This window comes from Adiantum capillus-veneris, chromosome 21, assembly GCF_014529385.1.
Source record: "Adiantum capillus-veneris isolate H3 chromosome 21, ASM1452938v2, whole genome shotgun sequence".
NCBI classification, from domain to species: Eukaryota; Viridiplantae; Streptophyta; class Polypodiopsida; order Polypodiales; family Pteridaceae; genus Adiantum; species Adiantum capillus-veneris.
Window position 1 is genome coordinate 101,226,374 of NC_140951.1, and position 16,188 is coordinate 101,242,561.

The following is a 16,188-nucleotide window of genomic DNA, read 5'->3' on the forward strand; positions in this document are numbered from 1 at the left end:
GTAGATGGAGCATACAGGTCCATTATGTGTCATGTGTGAGATATGATCTTGTAAGGTAAAGAAAGCCATTAAGGGCAAAGTACTAATAAACACATTGATCAATCTCAGCATAGGGAACTAATTATGCAAGAGTAAGAATCAATGATAATGGAGGCGTGGATAAGGTCATCAAAAGCAAGGGGATTAAACAAGAAGAAAGGTGGAGGGTACTCATGGGTTCAAAATGTAAATTTTATTCGGTAAGAGAGCTTTGTTAGGATCGCCTAAAGCCAAAAGCAGGGTATCGCACCATTTAGAAGCATGATGATGTCCGGTGTTTAAAAAGGAAAAGCGAGTCCATGCGTTTGCGCGGCGACGAGACGGGGCCGCGACGCCACTTCTGATCTCCTTTCACTGCAGCTCCTCCTGGTTTGCGGGCTGGTGTATAAAAAGAGAAGCAGCCTATGAGCTCTCGACAGGCGCAGCGCAGCGCGCAGAGAGAGAGAGAGAGAGAGAGAGAGAGAGAGAGAGACTCGGTGCGCATGCCTTGAAAGCAAGAGATCAAAGGGCCGGTACGTCGCAACATTATTAAGGGAGTCGACCGTCCTGCTCAATACTGCGTGCATTTGTGTGCGTGTGTGTGTGTGTGTGTGTGTGTGTGAGAGAGAGAGAGAGAGAGAGAGAGAGAGAGTGGCCAGCGCAAAACAAAGCGCAGCACTGCAAAAGAACATGACGCCTGCGTGAATCTGTTTGCATTGAGAAAGAGAGAGATGGCATCCTCAGAGAGAATGGTGGACGCAGAGCAGACAAGACCCGGCTTCGAGCTCGCAACCTCACCCACGTCCTCCTTCGACATCAAGATCCTCATCGTTGCCACGTCCCTCCTTCTCCTCCTGCTTAGTGCCTTCTGCTTCAACCTCACCTTGCGCTGGGTTTTGCGCCGCCTCCATACCACGTCATCCCTCGCACCTGCTCCACCCGGCCTCAAAAAGCGCTACCTCAGCTCCATCCCCTCTACACTCTTCCGCAATCTTCCCCAATCGCAAGCTGCCACGACGCCCCAATGCCCCATCTGCCTTGTCGACTTTGGAGACACGGAGCGAATCCGTGTGCTGCCCATCTGCCAGCATGTATTCCACGTCAGCTGCGTTGACACGTGGCTGGTGAAGAGCTCCTCTTGCCCCACATGCAGGGGTGATCTCATGGAGGCCATGTTAGCAGAGCGTCCCTCTTTGCAAGTCCACGTTCAGATTGTGGTATCCAGTGATGGCTCTCTCTCATCTTCCCTCTCGAAAGAAGACACCCACATCAAGTATTTTCTCTAGGCTACACCCAATGAAGGTGTCTTCTAGGGGCATGTTCAAATGAGGAGAATTCCACCTCAAGACCCAAGTGACCCATAATTTTTCTTCCTTTTCTTGCTGTCATCTCAGCTTTCCCTACTTAGAGTGTCCATATCCTGGGAGGTTCTGGCCAACATAGCGTGGAGAATCAATTCAGCTTCCCTCCATGCTTTTTCTCATGGCACCGGCTTATAATTATCTAGCTCTATCTGTTGACTCTAGACCGAGAGCATCATTGTATCTCTTGTAGTTCTAATGCAGGGAATACCTCGGATCATACACAATCGTGTGATGGAAAGGATGAATGAAGTCTTCATTTGACTAGTATTTTAAAATTTCATTTTACTCTTTACCAAATAACCCGTGGTATTAACTAAGGGCTACCTATGGTATCACCTGACTGTATAGTAAGGGGGGAGGCTTTATGAGCGTTTTGTAAAGAAAAAGAAAATAGATCTTACAAAGGAGGGCCCGTACATATACAAGGATTAAAAAGGCAATTTTGGTGCATGCATGTGACCTTTCTCTAGTACTACTAGTGAATCCCTTGGGACTCCTTACAAGTAAGTACCTTGTGTAATCCTTATGGTGTGTCAAACTTACGATAAAACCAAGTAAACAACAACTTCAATAGCCGATACGAATGAATCAAAGAGAAAATCAGTAGCAAAAGTGGAAACATTCTCACGACTAATTCGCAGACATGGACATGGGTCAACTTTTCTTTATATACAATGAGAAGTTGAACTAGAAACATCAATTAGTTGTATGAAAAAATTGGCTTTATCAAATAAGTTTGTGTGCGTGTGTGTGTGTGTGTGTGTGTGTGAACACATGTTGTGTGTGTGTGTGTGTGTGAGAGAGAGAGAGAGAGAGAGAGAGAGAGAGAAGATTTTGATTATATGCAAAGGTGATATGTAGAGGGGAGAGAGATGACATACAGATAGTGAGGAAACTCCCACTCACTCGTAACACACATAGACCAAGGTACACATTGAATATATATATATATGTGTGTGTGTGTGTGTGTGTGTGTGTGTGTGTGTGTGTGTGTGTGTGTATGTATGCATGGCTGTGTTTATGTGTGTTTTTACCTCTCTTAGTGGTGCATTGTCCCCCCATGACTAACACATCCATTGCAGACCATTTTATCTCATCGTAATGCATTAAAAGAACTATGAAACTATATTAATGTTCTTACCGACTATGAAAGTGATTGCTATACCAACCCTTTTCATGTTCAAGCTATATATATCTCACCCTAAATAGAATGGATTTTACCTATACCTATGTGACTTATGATCAAGTCTTTGGAGCACTATAAGAGAAAAAAGTCTAGAACCGTCACTATTGTTGCAGATTAGCAAAGGAAAATAGAAAGAGAAACAATTGTGTGATCCTGAATAGCGGTGGTAAAGGATGCGGTAAGGGTCCAACAACAATATGTGTGGTAATAGATGCAGATATATATGTGCACCTATTACAACACCTATTACCTGAAGGAGTACGAGCGGAAGTGCGACGCGAGAGAGAGTGCGAGAAGAAGAGAACGATGATATGGTGAACTCGCTCTACTGTAATGTGTAGAGCATAGTGAGTTCTTATTAGGTTTTTACAAAAGAATATGTGTACATACCTGGCGGCCCGCCCACTTACCTGGGCGACCACATTGGGCTTTATACCCCAACAACCTCCCACTTAAAGTCCAATGTGGTACTTTAAGTGTGAGAGAAGCTACTATACAAGCTAATATACAAGAAATGTAGAGAAGTGATGTACTACCCTACACCTAACTGCTTGTGAAAATGCTCAAAGCTCTCTGAGGGAAGTCCTTTTGTAAGTAGATTAGTAGGATTTTCTGTGGTGTGAACTTTGACAAGCTGAAGTTGCTTATCCTCAAGAATTTCCCTAATGAAATGATACTTCACATCCACATGCTTTGTCTTTGAGTGATAAACTGGATTGCGAGCCAATTGTATAGCACTTTGACTATCACAATATAACACTGGCATCTCTTCTTTGATTCCCAAATCTGTTACTAGTCGATTAAGCCAAATTGATTCTTTGCATGCCTCTGATGCTGCAACATATTCAGCCTCTGTAGTAGACTGAGTAACACAATCTTGTAATCTAGAACGCCATGATACTGCTCCACCAGCCAATGTAAAGACATACCCTGACGTAGACCTTCGGTTGTCTAAGTCACCTACATAATCTGAGTCTGTAAAACCCTTTACACTTAGCTCCTGACTCCCATAGCATATACGCATACTCTTTGTAGCTTTCAGGTATCTCAATATTCCTTTCACTGCCTCCCAATGTTTCTTGCTTGGGTTTGACATGTATCGACTTACCACTCCCACTGCAAATGCAATGTCTGGGCGAGTAGCAATCATTGCATACATCAAACTACCCACTGCAGACGCATATGGAATCTTATCCATTTCAGCCTGTTCTTCCTCAGACACAGGACAATCTTGTTTGCTAAGTTTCACATATGGTGGCAATGGAACACTCAGTGCCTTTCCCTTCTCCATATTGAAACGTTGCAAAACCTTGTCAATATACTCTGTTTGAGATAACCAAATCAACTTCTTTGATCTGTCTCTCTCAATGCGCATACCAAGTATATGACTTGCCTCACCCATGTCTTTCATGTCAAACGATTTTGCCATCTTTGACTTCAAAGCTGAAATTTCTTCCAAGTGCTTGCCAGCAATCAACATGTCATCCACATACAAAATAAGGAACAGCCAACTACCATCCTTAGCCTTCTTTGTATATTGACAGTGATTGAACTTACTACGTTTGTAGCCTTGAGAAAGCATAAACTTGTGGAATTTATGGTACCATGCCCTCGGTGATTGTTTTAAGCCATAAAGACTCTTTAACAACTGGCATACCCAATCTTCCTTGCCTTTCTCAACAAACCCTTCTGGTTGCTGCATGTAAATTTCCACATCTAAATCACCATGCAAGAACGCTGTCTTGACATCCATTTGGTGCAACACCAAATCTAATATGGCAACCAATGCAAGAAAGCATCTCAATGTAGTCATCTTGACCACCGGAGAGAAGACTTCATCAAATTCAATGCCTTGTTCTTGCTTAAAGCCCTTGGCAACAAGCCTTGCTTTGTACTTTGGCTGACTATCATGAGCGGTGATCTTATACCTGTAAACCCATTTACAAGGTAGAGCCTTTTTGCCCTGTGGTAATTTAACTAGCTTCCATGTCTTGTTTTTATGCAAAGCTGTCATCTCTGACTGCATGGCCAATTGCCAATTCCTGGAGTCCTTCATTTGCACTGCTTCCTTGTAACATGAAGGCTCATTGCAATCAGTCAACATGACATAGTTCATAGATGGAACAAACCTATCAGGAGGTCGCGTGACACGTCCAGATCTACGCACAATAGGTGGCTCAGGCTCAGCCACAACCTGTGGTTCCACTCTATCCTGTCCTTGCTCCTCTTGAGCCCTGACATTTTGTCTTGCACGTGTAGGTCCATCTTCTTGGAAGACAACTCTTCTAATCTCCTCAACCCTCTCTGGTTTAGAATGATATTTGGATTCATTAAAGTGAACATCATTGCTGCGGACAACCTTTCTGGATTCGGGATCCCAAAGTCTGTACCCCATCTCACCAGAATTACCATAGCCTAGAAAGATGCACTTTTTACTCTTTGGCTCAAGTTTGTTCCTAAATTCCTTTGGAACGTGAGTATATGCCTCACAGCCAAAGACTCTGAGATGCTTGTATGAGGGCATTTTGCCTGACCATACCATCTCTGGCACTGAATCCTTCTACAAAACCTTGCTAGGAGATCTATTTACAAGATGAACATCTGTTGATACAGCTTCAGCCCAAAACCCATTTGGCAGCTGTGCATTAGACAACATACTTCTGACCTTCTCTTGTATGGTCCTATTCATCCTCTCAGCAACACCATTTTGAGGAGGATTGTAAGGAGCAGTAAGTTCACGTTTTATACCTTTTGACTCACAAAAGTCCTGAAAGGCCTTTGAAACATACTCTCCACCATTGTCAGTGCGTAAGCATTTAAGCTTCTTGTCACTCTGATTCTCCACAAGTGTCACAAACGTTTTGAAAACACTAAACGCTTCATCCTTGTGCTTGAGAAAGTAAACCCATACTTTCCTCGAGTAATCATCTATAAATGTCATAAAGTAAGAAGCTCCCCCTAGAGATAGTTTAGGCATAGGTCCACACAAATCACTATGAACAAGTGCCAACTGTGTATCTCTTCTACTGCTTCTATGCTTATGTGGCTGCTGTGTTTGCTTACCATACAGACAATGTTCACAGAATTCAAAATCATTAAATGAAAAGCCAGGCAAATAACCAGAACGAGACAAGATTTCCATTCCCTTCTTGGACATATGTCCTAACCGGCTATGCCACAAAGAAACGTTCGGCTGCTCGGTTACATTGATTACATTTTTAGAGACATTTGATACATAAATCATGTAAAGTCGATCCTCCAGACTTTACTCCATGTGCTACTATCATAGAACCCTTGGATATCTTCCACATGTTTTGTCCAAAAGTGGTGATGTAGCCAGCATCATCAAGTAAACCTGTGCTGATCAAGCTCTTTGTAATTGCGGGAACATGTCTCACATTCTTCAGCGTGAAAGAAGAGCCACTCTGAAACTTCAATTGAACATCTCCAACACCTAAAATCTCACATGTCTGCCCATTGCCTAGCCGAACATGATCTTTAGTGGTCACATAAGAAGTAAACCACTCCTTGTTTGGAGACACATGAAGTGATGCCCTTGAGTCTATAATCCAGTCACTCAGTGCATTTCCATCAGATGGTGTAAGAAGAGCTGAGTCCATTGTATTCTTCAAGAAGTAGATGTCTCCTAACACTAGACTGTCATCCTCTACAACAGTGTTTGTCACATTTATTTCTTGAATCTTCACTGAGGACTTGTTCTTCTCACCATGGTCTTCAGCTTTCTCTTTGCCTTTTTGTGCTTTACATTCTCTGCAGTCTCTTTTCATGTGACCCTTCTTGCCACAATGGTAGCATTCTATGTCACTCTTGCCTTTAGCACTGCGGGACTTGCTACGAGACTGATTCCTCTTTCCACCTTTGTACTGTTCTTTGGTCCTTCCCCTGACAACTAAGGTTGTTCCTTTGTCTTTGTCCATTGTCTTTCTATTGGTTTCTTCAGTAAGCAGACTTCCTTCTACACGTGCTATGTTCAAACCATCTGGAGGTGCAGAATTACTCAAAGCTGTGCGAAAAGTGTCCCAACTTTCCGGCAATGTGATCAACAGGAACATAGCTCTAACAGGTTCATCAAACTAGACACCTTCAGCTGACAACTGACTAAAGATTGTGTTGAATTCATTCAGATGATTGGACATAGGTGTCCCTTCTTTCATCTTCAAGTCAACAAGCTTCTTAAGCCAGTATACCTGTGAAGCTGCACTCTGCTTCTCATAAAGATCACTCAGCTTTAACCATGCTTGATAAGCCGACATCTCGTTTGCTAGATTGAAGTAAACGCTTTCTGCCAAAGTCAGCATAATGGTAGAAAGTGTCAATTCATCCATTTCGCTCCATTCATCTTCGTCCATATCTTCTGGTTTTATCCCTTTGAGCTTTATAGGTTTTATCTGCTTCTTTTGTACCAACACGTGCCAAATCTGCTTCTTCCACAATGGGAAATTGGTTCCATCCAGCTTCTTGATATTGTAAAGAGCAGTGTCCTGTGATCCAGCCATAGCTATGCTTCACAGTGGTTTACTTTCCTGGGAAAAATTCGGCAGAGTTTCCCCTGTAAACTGACCTCTGAACCAATATCAACCTGTCAAATGAACCAAGAAAGCTTCAGATTCTCCATAAATTTTGGCAGAGTCTCCTTTGTAAAATGGCTCTGGTGTACTAAAAAACAGACCAAAAAGTAGCTCAAAAAACACTATCTCTCTGACACTGTAAGATGTGGGTAAACCTGTCTTGCACCTGTACTGTCTCTGACTGTTCTGTCACTGTCCTGTAAGCATAGACTACGACAATGCCTCAACAACAGTAAAGCAAAGATGCAATCCCAACTATCTAACTCACAGTCAATACATCCTAGCTGCCTATCTAAGGGTGCTCGAGGGATCGCTCCAAGACCTGTATCACCGAAAGGATCTCAACATTCGAGAATCCCCCAGCTCAATAAAACCTCACTCGACCCTCAATAAAGGCTGCAGTAAATCTGACAGTACATAGACTTCCCACAAAGTCATACTGTATGTTGTAACCGCTACGGCGGTTGTTTGCTGCGTGACTCACAGCCAGCAAACCCTCAACAGACATACATCATCTCTGACAATATATCCCATGTGGAAGTACCTGCAATTTCAGGATGAAATCTGGAATATCAAGCAGCAAACACAAGCTACCTGATGAACTAGTGGATGTCGCCTACAGTCTGTGTGTAGATACGCCCATGTCGTATGTGACACGTCTCCAAGAATTGTGAGCTGTCCTTCGATGTGTAGACAGACACAAATCAACACTTTGGGAGTGTCGATATCCTCAACACCTGCAGTCATAGGCCAAAAACCCCAAATTTGCAGAGTCGGATCTGCACCCGTCGAGACCACGTAGTCGAAAATGGCCTGCGCAGACCTTTGTCGAAGCCGAACGGTGGCCGAGATGACCTCAGAATGAAATTCTGACAACACCAAGCCCTTCGTGGTCGCCCACGAGATTTGGGGCCGTGTCTTCACCTGTCGAATTTCACTCCAATCTGAGTTGGTGACTCTAGCCTCCTGCAGTGCTGCCCCGAGCCTCGATCTGAGCTCTGATACCAGTTGAAGGAGTACGAGCGGAAGTGCGACGCGAGAGAGAGTGCGAGAAGAAGAGCACGATGATATGGTGAACTCGCTCTACTGTAATGTGTAGAGCATAGTGAGTTCTTATTAGGTTTTTACAAAAGAATATGTGTACATACCTGGTGGCCCGCCCACTTACCTGGGCGACCACATTGGGCTTTATACCCCAACATTACCACATCTATTAACGCTTATATTGTTGTTTATAATGTCTCTACAAGGATTTTCAAAAATAAAGATTCTCATTTGAGCCATCCAATTTAAATGGCACAAATGAGCATCTTTATTTTTTGACCTGCATAAAACATATCAAATGTAAATTGCATTTTGCAAAGTGCTAAAAAAAAAGTTTGAAATTAACAACATAATTTAAATTATATGTCACACTTTACTAGAGAGAGAGAGAGAGAGAGAGAGAGAGAGAGAGAGAGATATTGATACATCAACTTTGTGTGTAGGCCATAGAATGATGGCGAGAGAGGGGTGGAGGTAGCTTGCATATTTTTGAGTCCCTCTCAAGCTCTCAATCTCTTGGGCATTGGTAGCCACTAGCTACTAGCTACTAGTGTCCACTTGGGGCATTGGTAGCCACTAGCTACTAGTGTCCTCTTGGGGCTTTTGTACCTTGAATTGCTGGCAAGCAAAAGTCATCCACTTATCACTGCTATGAGTGCTCTAACAACTCCTGCTTGTGGTTGTATTTTTGTTCTCATGACCATTGTCCCTTGCTAGTGCAAGCATTTATTGACACGTTCAACACCTCGTCCTAGGAGTCCCTGTTTATTTTCCTCCGGCCTGTCTGTGAGTCCCTTCTAGTTGCCCCCATTTGCACCACATGGCAAGCCAAAATCCTTTCTTGCTTTAATAGATAGTACAAATTGCATATGGAGAGAGGTACTCACTTCACATCCTTTATAAAATTCCCAAATCTTCTTCTCCTGCCCTTTTGGGACAGACCCTACGATGTGTGAATTCATTGAAAGACATTTGCGACCGCAAAAAAATCAACTATGGGAATATGTTGAAAAAATTCAAAGTGTTGTGTAGTCTCACATTAAATTTGAATTATCATTTTCTCATGCATCTTTTCTAGGGGCTGGTTAAAGGAAAATCTCGGCAAGTAGTTGAGAGAGAGAGAGAGAGAGAGAGAGAGAGAGAGAGATGTGAGCAGTGAAGGACGGTCTTGATGTGAAAAGCAAGGAGCTTGGGACCTGGGGCAATGACCGCGCTGCTAAAATTGGAAGAAGGCGCATGTGTGGTAGGAAAGAGAGAATTTACAGGGGAAACAATCCATGGGCCGAGTGGGTGGAATTAGCAGCTAGAGGATGGGGCTGAGAGGATAGAGGGCAGGCAAAGGCACTCTGAGTAGAGAGTAGGAAGAGAGGTTGGTGCAAGGGAAGTATAAATACGGAGGTAGAGGAGGCTCTTTCAAGATCTCTCTCTTTCTCTCTCTCTCTCTCTCTCTCTCTCTCGCTTTCTCGCTATGTTGAAATGTACTTGCTATTAACGTTCTAATGAGGTTGTTCTATGGAGAATCCCATTGACGTTGTTTCTTGAATTGCAGCAACCCGGGCCAGTGGAGTATTTAGACGACCCATTACAACAGCTCGTTGATGTGGCTCGCGATTTAGTAGCCCAAGGATGTGAACAATTGTAGGAGTGGCGAACAGACACAACACATCAACCTTGAGCATGGGTTGATTGGCATTGATTATATTTCTATGGGAACAGGCTCGTGCAGGGTAAAACACACATTTGTGAGCACCATCTCTCTCACTCTCTCTTCTTCTTCTTCTTCTTCTTCTTCTCTCTCTCTCTCTCTCTCTCTCTCTCTCTCTCTCTCTCACACACACACACACACACACACACACCCCTTTTCCTCAAGATTTGTAATTGCCACATTAGAGCTCTTTAAAATTAATTTTGGCCCTTTTGGAGCATAGTATTAATAACAACCTTTACATGTACAGAAAATCCTACCCATAGTCGAGCAGATGAATATACCTATTACTTAGACCTTTGCATATTGTAACGATTACACTATTGCACTGATGCTACTACAATAACATGATGGGAAATTAAAATATCTTAGCAAACAAAGGTCATTATACTTGCATTGTTGGTTCTTTTGTGTGGTATATCTTGGAATGCACCTATCCTAAGGGACACAATAAAAGTAGTGCAATTTCCTTCTACATGATGTACAAAATGTAGAAATTACATTTCTATCAGTAGTCACCTCTCCTCTTCTTGAAGACATGTATTATTATGTATGAAGATGATATGAGCAAAAAAGTCATGAGACTATTCTTTTGCTAAGAGGTCATTGGAGAAAAACGATCATATTTGATAATGATTTAGTCAACATGGACATAAAATTATGTGGGTTTTTTTGCAAAATCACAATTAATTTTTTATAATATTCTTGTTTGGGATGTATCTCTTTAGATGTTCTTAGTATTTAATATGCCCATGTGTGTCTAAGAAAGTATGTGAGGCTAAGACTAGAATTACAAAGTTACACTTATCGCTCTCTAGAGTGCACCATATTTTGCATGAATATCAACCAAGGCATTGCCAAACACCACACTCTTCTTCAATACCATGAAGCTAGCAATTAACTAGCATAAATATTAATAAAAGCTTTGCAATCTGCAACATCGGCATGCAAATCAACCAAAGCATCACTAATCAATAATTTTTTCTCCAATAGCCTACAAACAAGTTGATAGCAGATACCGTTAAATTTTCTCAGGCAATGTTAAAGTAAAAAAAACTATGTCTAGATTGAGCTTTCCCTAGTGTACACAGAGCGTCATGATAGTACTCACTCTCTTTGCGAGAGGAGTATGTGTGTTTGATGCAAGGTTTGTTTGGTCATTACACCTCATATCAATGAGTGCCCTATGGTCTTTCTTAGTAGACCACACTATGGGGGAGTTAGGGAGGGGACTCCATACATCTAGAACATTGCAATCACAACACCCCCTTTTAGCACACCTTCATACCGACCAACACCCCCTTCATTGCAAGGATATACACCATTCCATTCTACTCTTGGTTTGTCTGAGCCTCATCAAGAACCCATCGGTGGTCGATGAACATCTTCTAATGTTAAGTATGGAGCCTGATTTATACTTTGTAACTTTTTGTATTAAAAACGCACATTTGTAAGGCCCCCATTATGAGGAGAAGCCATTGTGTGTGAAGAAAAATTACTAGCCGGAACATACTATGGCAGGACGATGGCCGAAAAGTAGTCCAAAAATAGTCGGTTGTTTGGCCGGTTGGCCAATGGTCGAAAGTTAATGGCCGGTGGCCCATGGCCAAATTCAATGGCCGATGGCCGATTTCAAAAGCGGAATTGTCTTCTCAAGGGCAGTCACACATGGGTGGATTGGAGGGTTTATTTGGACTTGTCTACACAAGGGTGACTACACACGACTGCCTCTCATGAGAGAGGATAACACTTTTGGCCTATATAAGGTGGCCATTTCTACACACATTTTGGTGTGTGAAGTTGATGCAACAAGGTGGGTGTGAGATGGTGAGAGTGAAGCAAAGTGAGATCTCTATCAACACTAATTCTGTAATCGGACACTAAATGTCCTGAGACACTAAAGTGTCCTATTTTTATAGCAACTTGTCATAATTATTTGATAAATCTAGAAAAATAATTCATAGGGCATGTTCATATGCTAGGTCAGCTATGAGGTGAAGAACATAGCCAAATTTTACTCTTGCCAAAATTAATACCAAATAAAGATTATAATGATAAGTTTTCAGATGAAAAATCATAGACATTTAGTGCAGTTTTAACAAAATTTTCATAAATTGAATATAACTTCTCATCAAAATAAGATTTTGCATAGATTTCAAGGTGTATGGATAGGAAAAAAATTATTATAGCAAGAAATTGAGCTTCGTAACCTAATTATAAGACTAGATTTTTGTTATAATCAAAAGACCAAGTGTTTTGCGTAGGTTCTTTTCATGAGTGGAGTTACTATTGAGGTTATGATTAAAAGTGAGGGATTATAATTTCTATGAGTACTTTGAATAACATTTTATAAGTTTGCAAAAGCATTTCTTGATATGTGTTCTAGATTTCATGTACCATTTTATTTAAATTTGTGAAAAAAGGATACTAAAGTGTCCTTTTTGGTACCAAACTAGTGTCATATTTAGCTGCGACATATTTCCTTACATAGTAATGATGCGATCTTAGAAATTCTTTAGTCAAAATCTATGCTTAATGTGGTGTTTAGAAATGCTATGTCCGGATCAATTTTCTAAGCATTTTTTATAACTTTGAGAAAGGACAATTGAAGTGGATGCATTAAAGTTAAGTTGAACACTGCTTTTGTCAATATCTCGGCCAAATAGGGTGTTTTCAAGTGCCTTCATTGACATGAAAAGTAAATGTTATGCCTTGATTGACATGCAAGTCAAATGTTAAGCTTTTAAGATGATTGGGTTGATATGTATGCTAAATATGATGCTTTTATGAGAGTATAAAGGGTTCACGAAGGGTTTCCATCCAAAATGACATTATTTGGAAAGCATTGATAGTTGTATAAGTCTAACATGGCTTGGCCTTGGGGCTATGGGAGGAATATTGTGCTAGGTAGAGCTTTGATTGATATGTGTGCTAAATGTGGTGCCTACACCAATACAATCACTTAAGTTTGCGGGAATTTTGATGAAACATGTTATGGTGAAGAGAATTCAAGGTTTGATTTCACCTTGAAGGCTTGTTGGAGAAGAAAGCAATGCTTGGTAGTGCTTTGATCAAATATAAATTCCGATCAAGGGTTTTAGGAGAAACATCCTTAGTCTAGGAAATTCTTTGGTTAGTATGTGGACTCAAATGTGGTGCCCTTACAAAAGCACATAAAGTTCTTGTGATGAGATTTCAATTCAACATGTCGTCTATTGGAACACCTTGATTGTTGGATATGAAAATTAAGGATGTGGTAAGGAAGTTGTGGGTGGTTTTAACCAAATGCAAACAGAAGGCCTTCGCTAAATGCAATCACTAGTGTTTGCACCTTTCTGGCATGTGGTTTTCTTCAAGACCTTGGCATGAATGAGTGAAATCACAATGAGATTAGGGGCTACCGGAAAAACATATTGTGGAAGGAAATGCTTTGTTCACCAATGAGCAGTGAGAGCAAAGCACAAAGGGAGAAACATGAAGCTCGCATTGGGCAGTAGCGAGCTCATATGCAAAAAATGACCATCAAGTTGCCGCAAAGATGTTGAATTAAGAAGCATGAAGAAAGAAGAGAGGAGGGAATGAAGTGAAGATGATACAAAGTGGGATATGGGAAGATCTCTCTCTCTCTCTCTCTCTCTCTCTCTCTCTCTCTCTCTCTCTCTCTCTCTCTCTCTTAAGGAAGCAAGAAAAGGAGAAAAACTTTTGTCACCAAGATATCTCTTGCTCTATACCATGACACAGAAGAAGGTTATGGGCAACAGGAGAGATCAATCTTGAGCTCTTTTTCTCTCAATCTAGGAAAATGAGCACCAATTTTCAGGCTCTAATAGCAAGCATACTCAAGATGGATAACAATTAAAATTGAAGGATTAAGTGCAAAAAGCTCCACTGTAGAGCCCAGGGAACGTCCTCAACGTAGGTATTGGGATGACCACTACATGTGGTGTGATAGTAAAGATCACGAATACAAAGTCTGTAAAGATTTTGATGAAGCATGGAAAGATGTGTCTTTTTGGAAGATAGGAAGATTCATCTCACGAAAACAAGTGAGCCGCTCGGCTTGAATTTTGGAAGAAGTGCTTTGAAAAAGTTAATGTTTATCTTGCAAAAGTAGCAAAATATGGGTTCTGGGTATACAATAAGGTAGATGATGAAGGTGTAAAATCTAAAGGTAGTTTGTGGCCTTATGCATTGAAGACAACAGAAGCAAGCAAGATGACTCATGGCAGATTACACGAGGATGGAAATTCCATTCAAGAAATCATAGGGTGGGTTGATCTGGTGAATTCTCTTCAGTATATGCATTTATGGCCAAGTCTCAAGTTAATGAATCCATGGTAGAAGTGAAGCGTAAAATAGATGAAGATACTATATGAACATTAGAAAGGGCTACCAAATTTAGCAGTGAGAAAGATGAGGGGCTTGCTCCTAAACTTGATCCAAAAGTGGTTATGGAAGAGGCACCAAAAGATGAGAAGCAAGGTAAGCCTAGGGGACCTTCTTATAAACTCAAATCTCACATTGAATTGGCTACAAATTTAAAGAAGATTTTTGAAGAGCGCATTCTCAATAGCAAGGTGGAGCTCACATTGGGCGACATCTTGAGAATTGCCAAGCATGAGTTTCATGAGGAGATTATCAACATTGTCAATAGAGAATGCCAGATACTAAGTGAGCAGGAACCTGATGTAGTTAAGAGACAAATGATTCATCACATTAAGTCAATTTTGGATGCTTATGAAAAAACAAAGGTGTTAGATGACGACTTAGCCTATAAAAGGATCTAGAGTAGGTATTCTAGAGGGATTATTCAATTTTTGATTATTTTCGTTGATCATGCTAGATACTGAGATAGACTACATGATCATACATTGCCAAAGATACACAAAGAGTTCAAAGAGCATAGGTTTTCACAAGATTTTCTTGGGGTTCCACTATAGGGCGGGACTATGGTGGTACGGAGGAGGAGAAGTTCTTGCAAAGAGAGACTTTCTCTTCAGATTTTTTGGGATTAACATTTGAGGATTCAATGTCATTTAGGAAGTTTAATAAACTGCCTGAATGGAAAAAGAAATATTTTTCAAGTATTCAAGTTGAATTGTAGGGATGTGACGTGCTTGAACAAGATCATGTTATCCAAGGATCTTTGAAGAGGTCTCCTATGTGGATGTTAACTGAGTCAACGTTAGTTAACAGAAGCTGCTAAAGACCGAAGACGGCACATCAAGAATGAATGCAAAGAAGCAGTAAAAATTGGAGTTACACATTTTTCACGTTTTCTCAAAATGGTCACGTATTGTAGATTCCAAATTTATTTCAAGCCATTGTAATATTTTAATGTGTTAGGGGCTCAATGGGAGTTCCAAGCTGTAAAGAATAGGTCAATTATTATGCTTAGGTTGCAAATTCAGTAAGTGGTGAGCCCTAAAGGCCTTGGGCACCTGGACATTGCATATTTTTAACCTAGGTATATAGGGCAATGTGTAAAAGGAATTAGGGTTCTCAAGCTCATTTGTTGAGAGCACTCTTTGGTGAGAGCTCCTAAGGTATGTGGCTATGGAGTCCTTGAGCTTCTCCTTGCTCATGAGACTTGATTAACACTAATCAATGATTCATTCTCTCTCACTATGCCTCTCTCTTACTTCTTATGATTTCTTGTGATGCGTAGATTAACTAGATCTTAACTAATTAGTGGTTAATCTCTCTCTAATCTTGTTTGATTGCCCTCTGTTTCTTGTGTTTGCATGTAGGTTTGATTGGAGTGTGGTGCTCGATAGATCTATGTGTGTGTGCTTGCGATTAGAGTATTGCATGATAGGATTAGTGTTGTGTGCGTCTTGCAATTGTAGTGTGTGTGATTGGGTTGATTAGAGGTGAGGAGAAGTGGATATGGAGATTGCCCTTCATTGCGGCTTTGCTCCTTCACACGCCGAGAAGCTCACCTCATAGAGTTAACCATTTGTGTTGCCATGATTAGCTCACTAACCGTGTAAGTGTTTCCATGCCCTAGCCGGGTAGCTCATCCCTCTGGATTGATAATTTTGTTGGTCATTGGAGCTATTCGAAGGATGGGACCCCCAAAATTTGGCGCCGTTGTCGGGGATGATGGCCTACGCTAGTGTAATTGTGCCATAAACGAATACGTTTCCTCACTAATTTCACTTGTGTGTTTATGTTTTTGTGGATTTTGAATGTGTGTGCATGAAGCATTGTGTTCATAATTCCCTAATGTGTGACCATATCTTGCCAATTGTGTGTTTACACACTCTAATTTCACTACTA

At 41.2% G+C, this 16,188-nt stretch overlaps 1 protein-coding gene across 1 annotated transcript; it reads left to right on the top strand.

The window, feature by feature from the left end:
- The first annotated feature begins 463 nt into the window (after positions 1-463).
- LOC147431439 (putative E3 ubiquitin-protein ligase ATL44) lies at positions 464-1,914 on the top strand. Its single transcript, XM_086494578.1, has one exon. The coding sequence runs from the start codon at positions 750-752 to the stop codon at positions 1,302-1,304; it is 555 nt and encodes a 184-aa protein (XP_086350704.1). The 5' UTR covers positions 464-749; the 3' UTR covers positions 1,305-1,914.
- Positions 1,915-16,188: the final 14,274 nt, after the last annotated feature.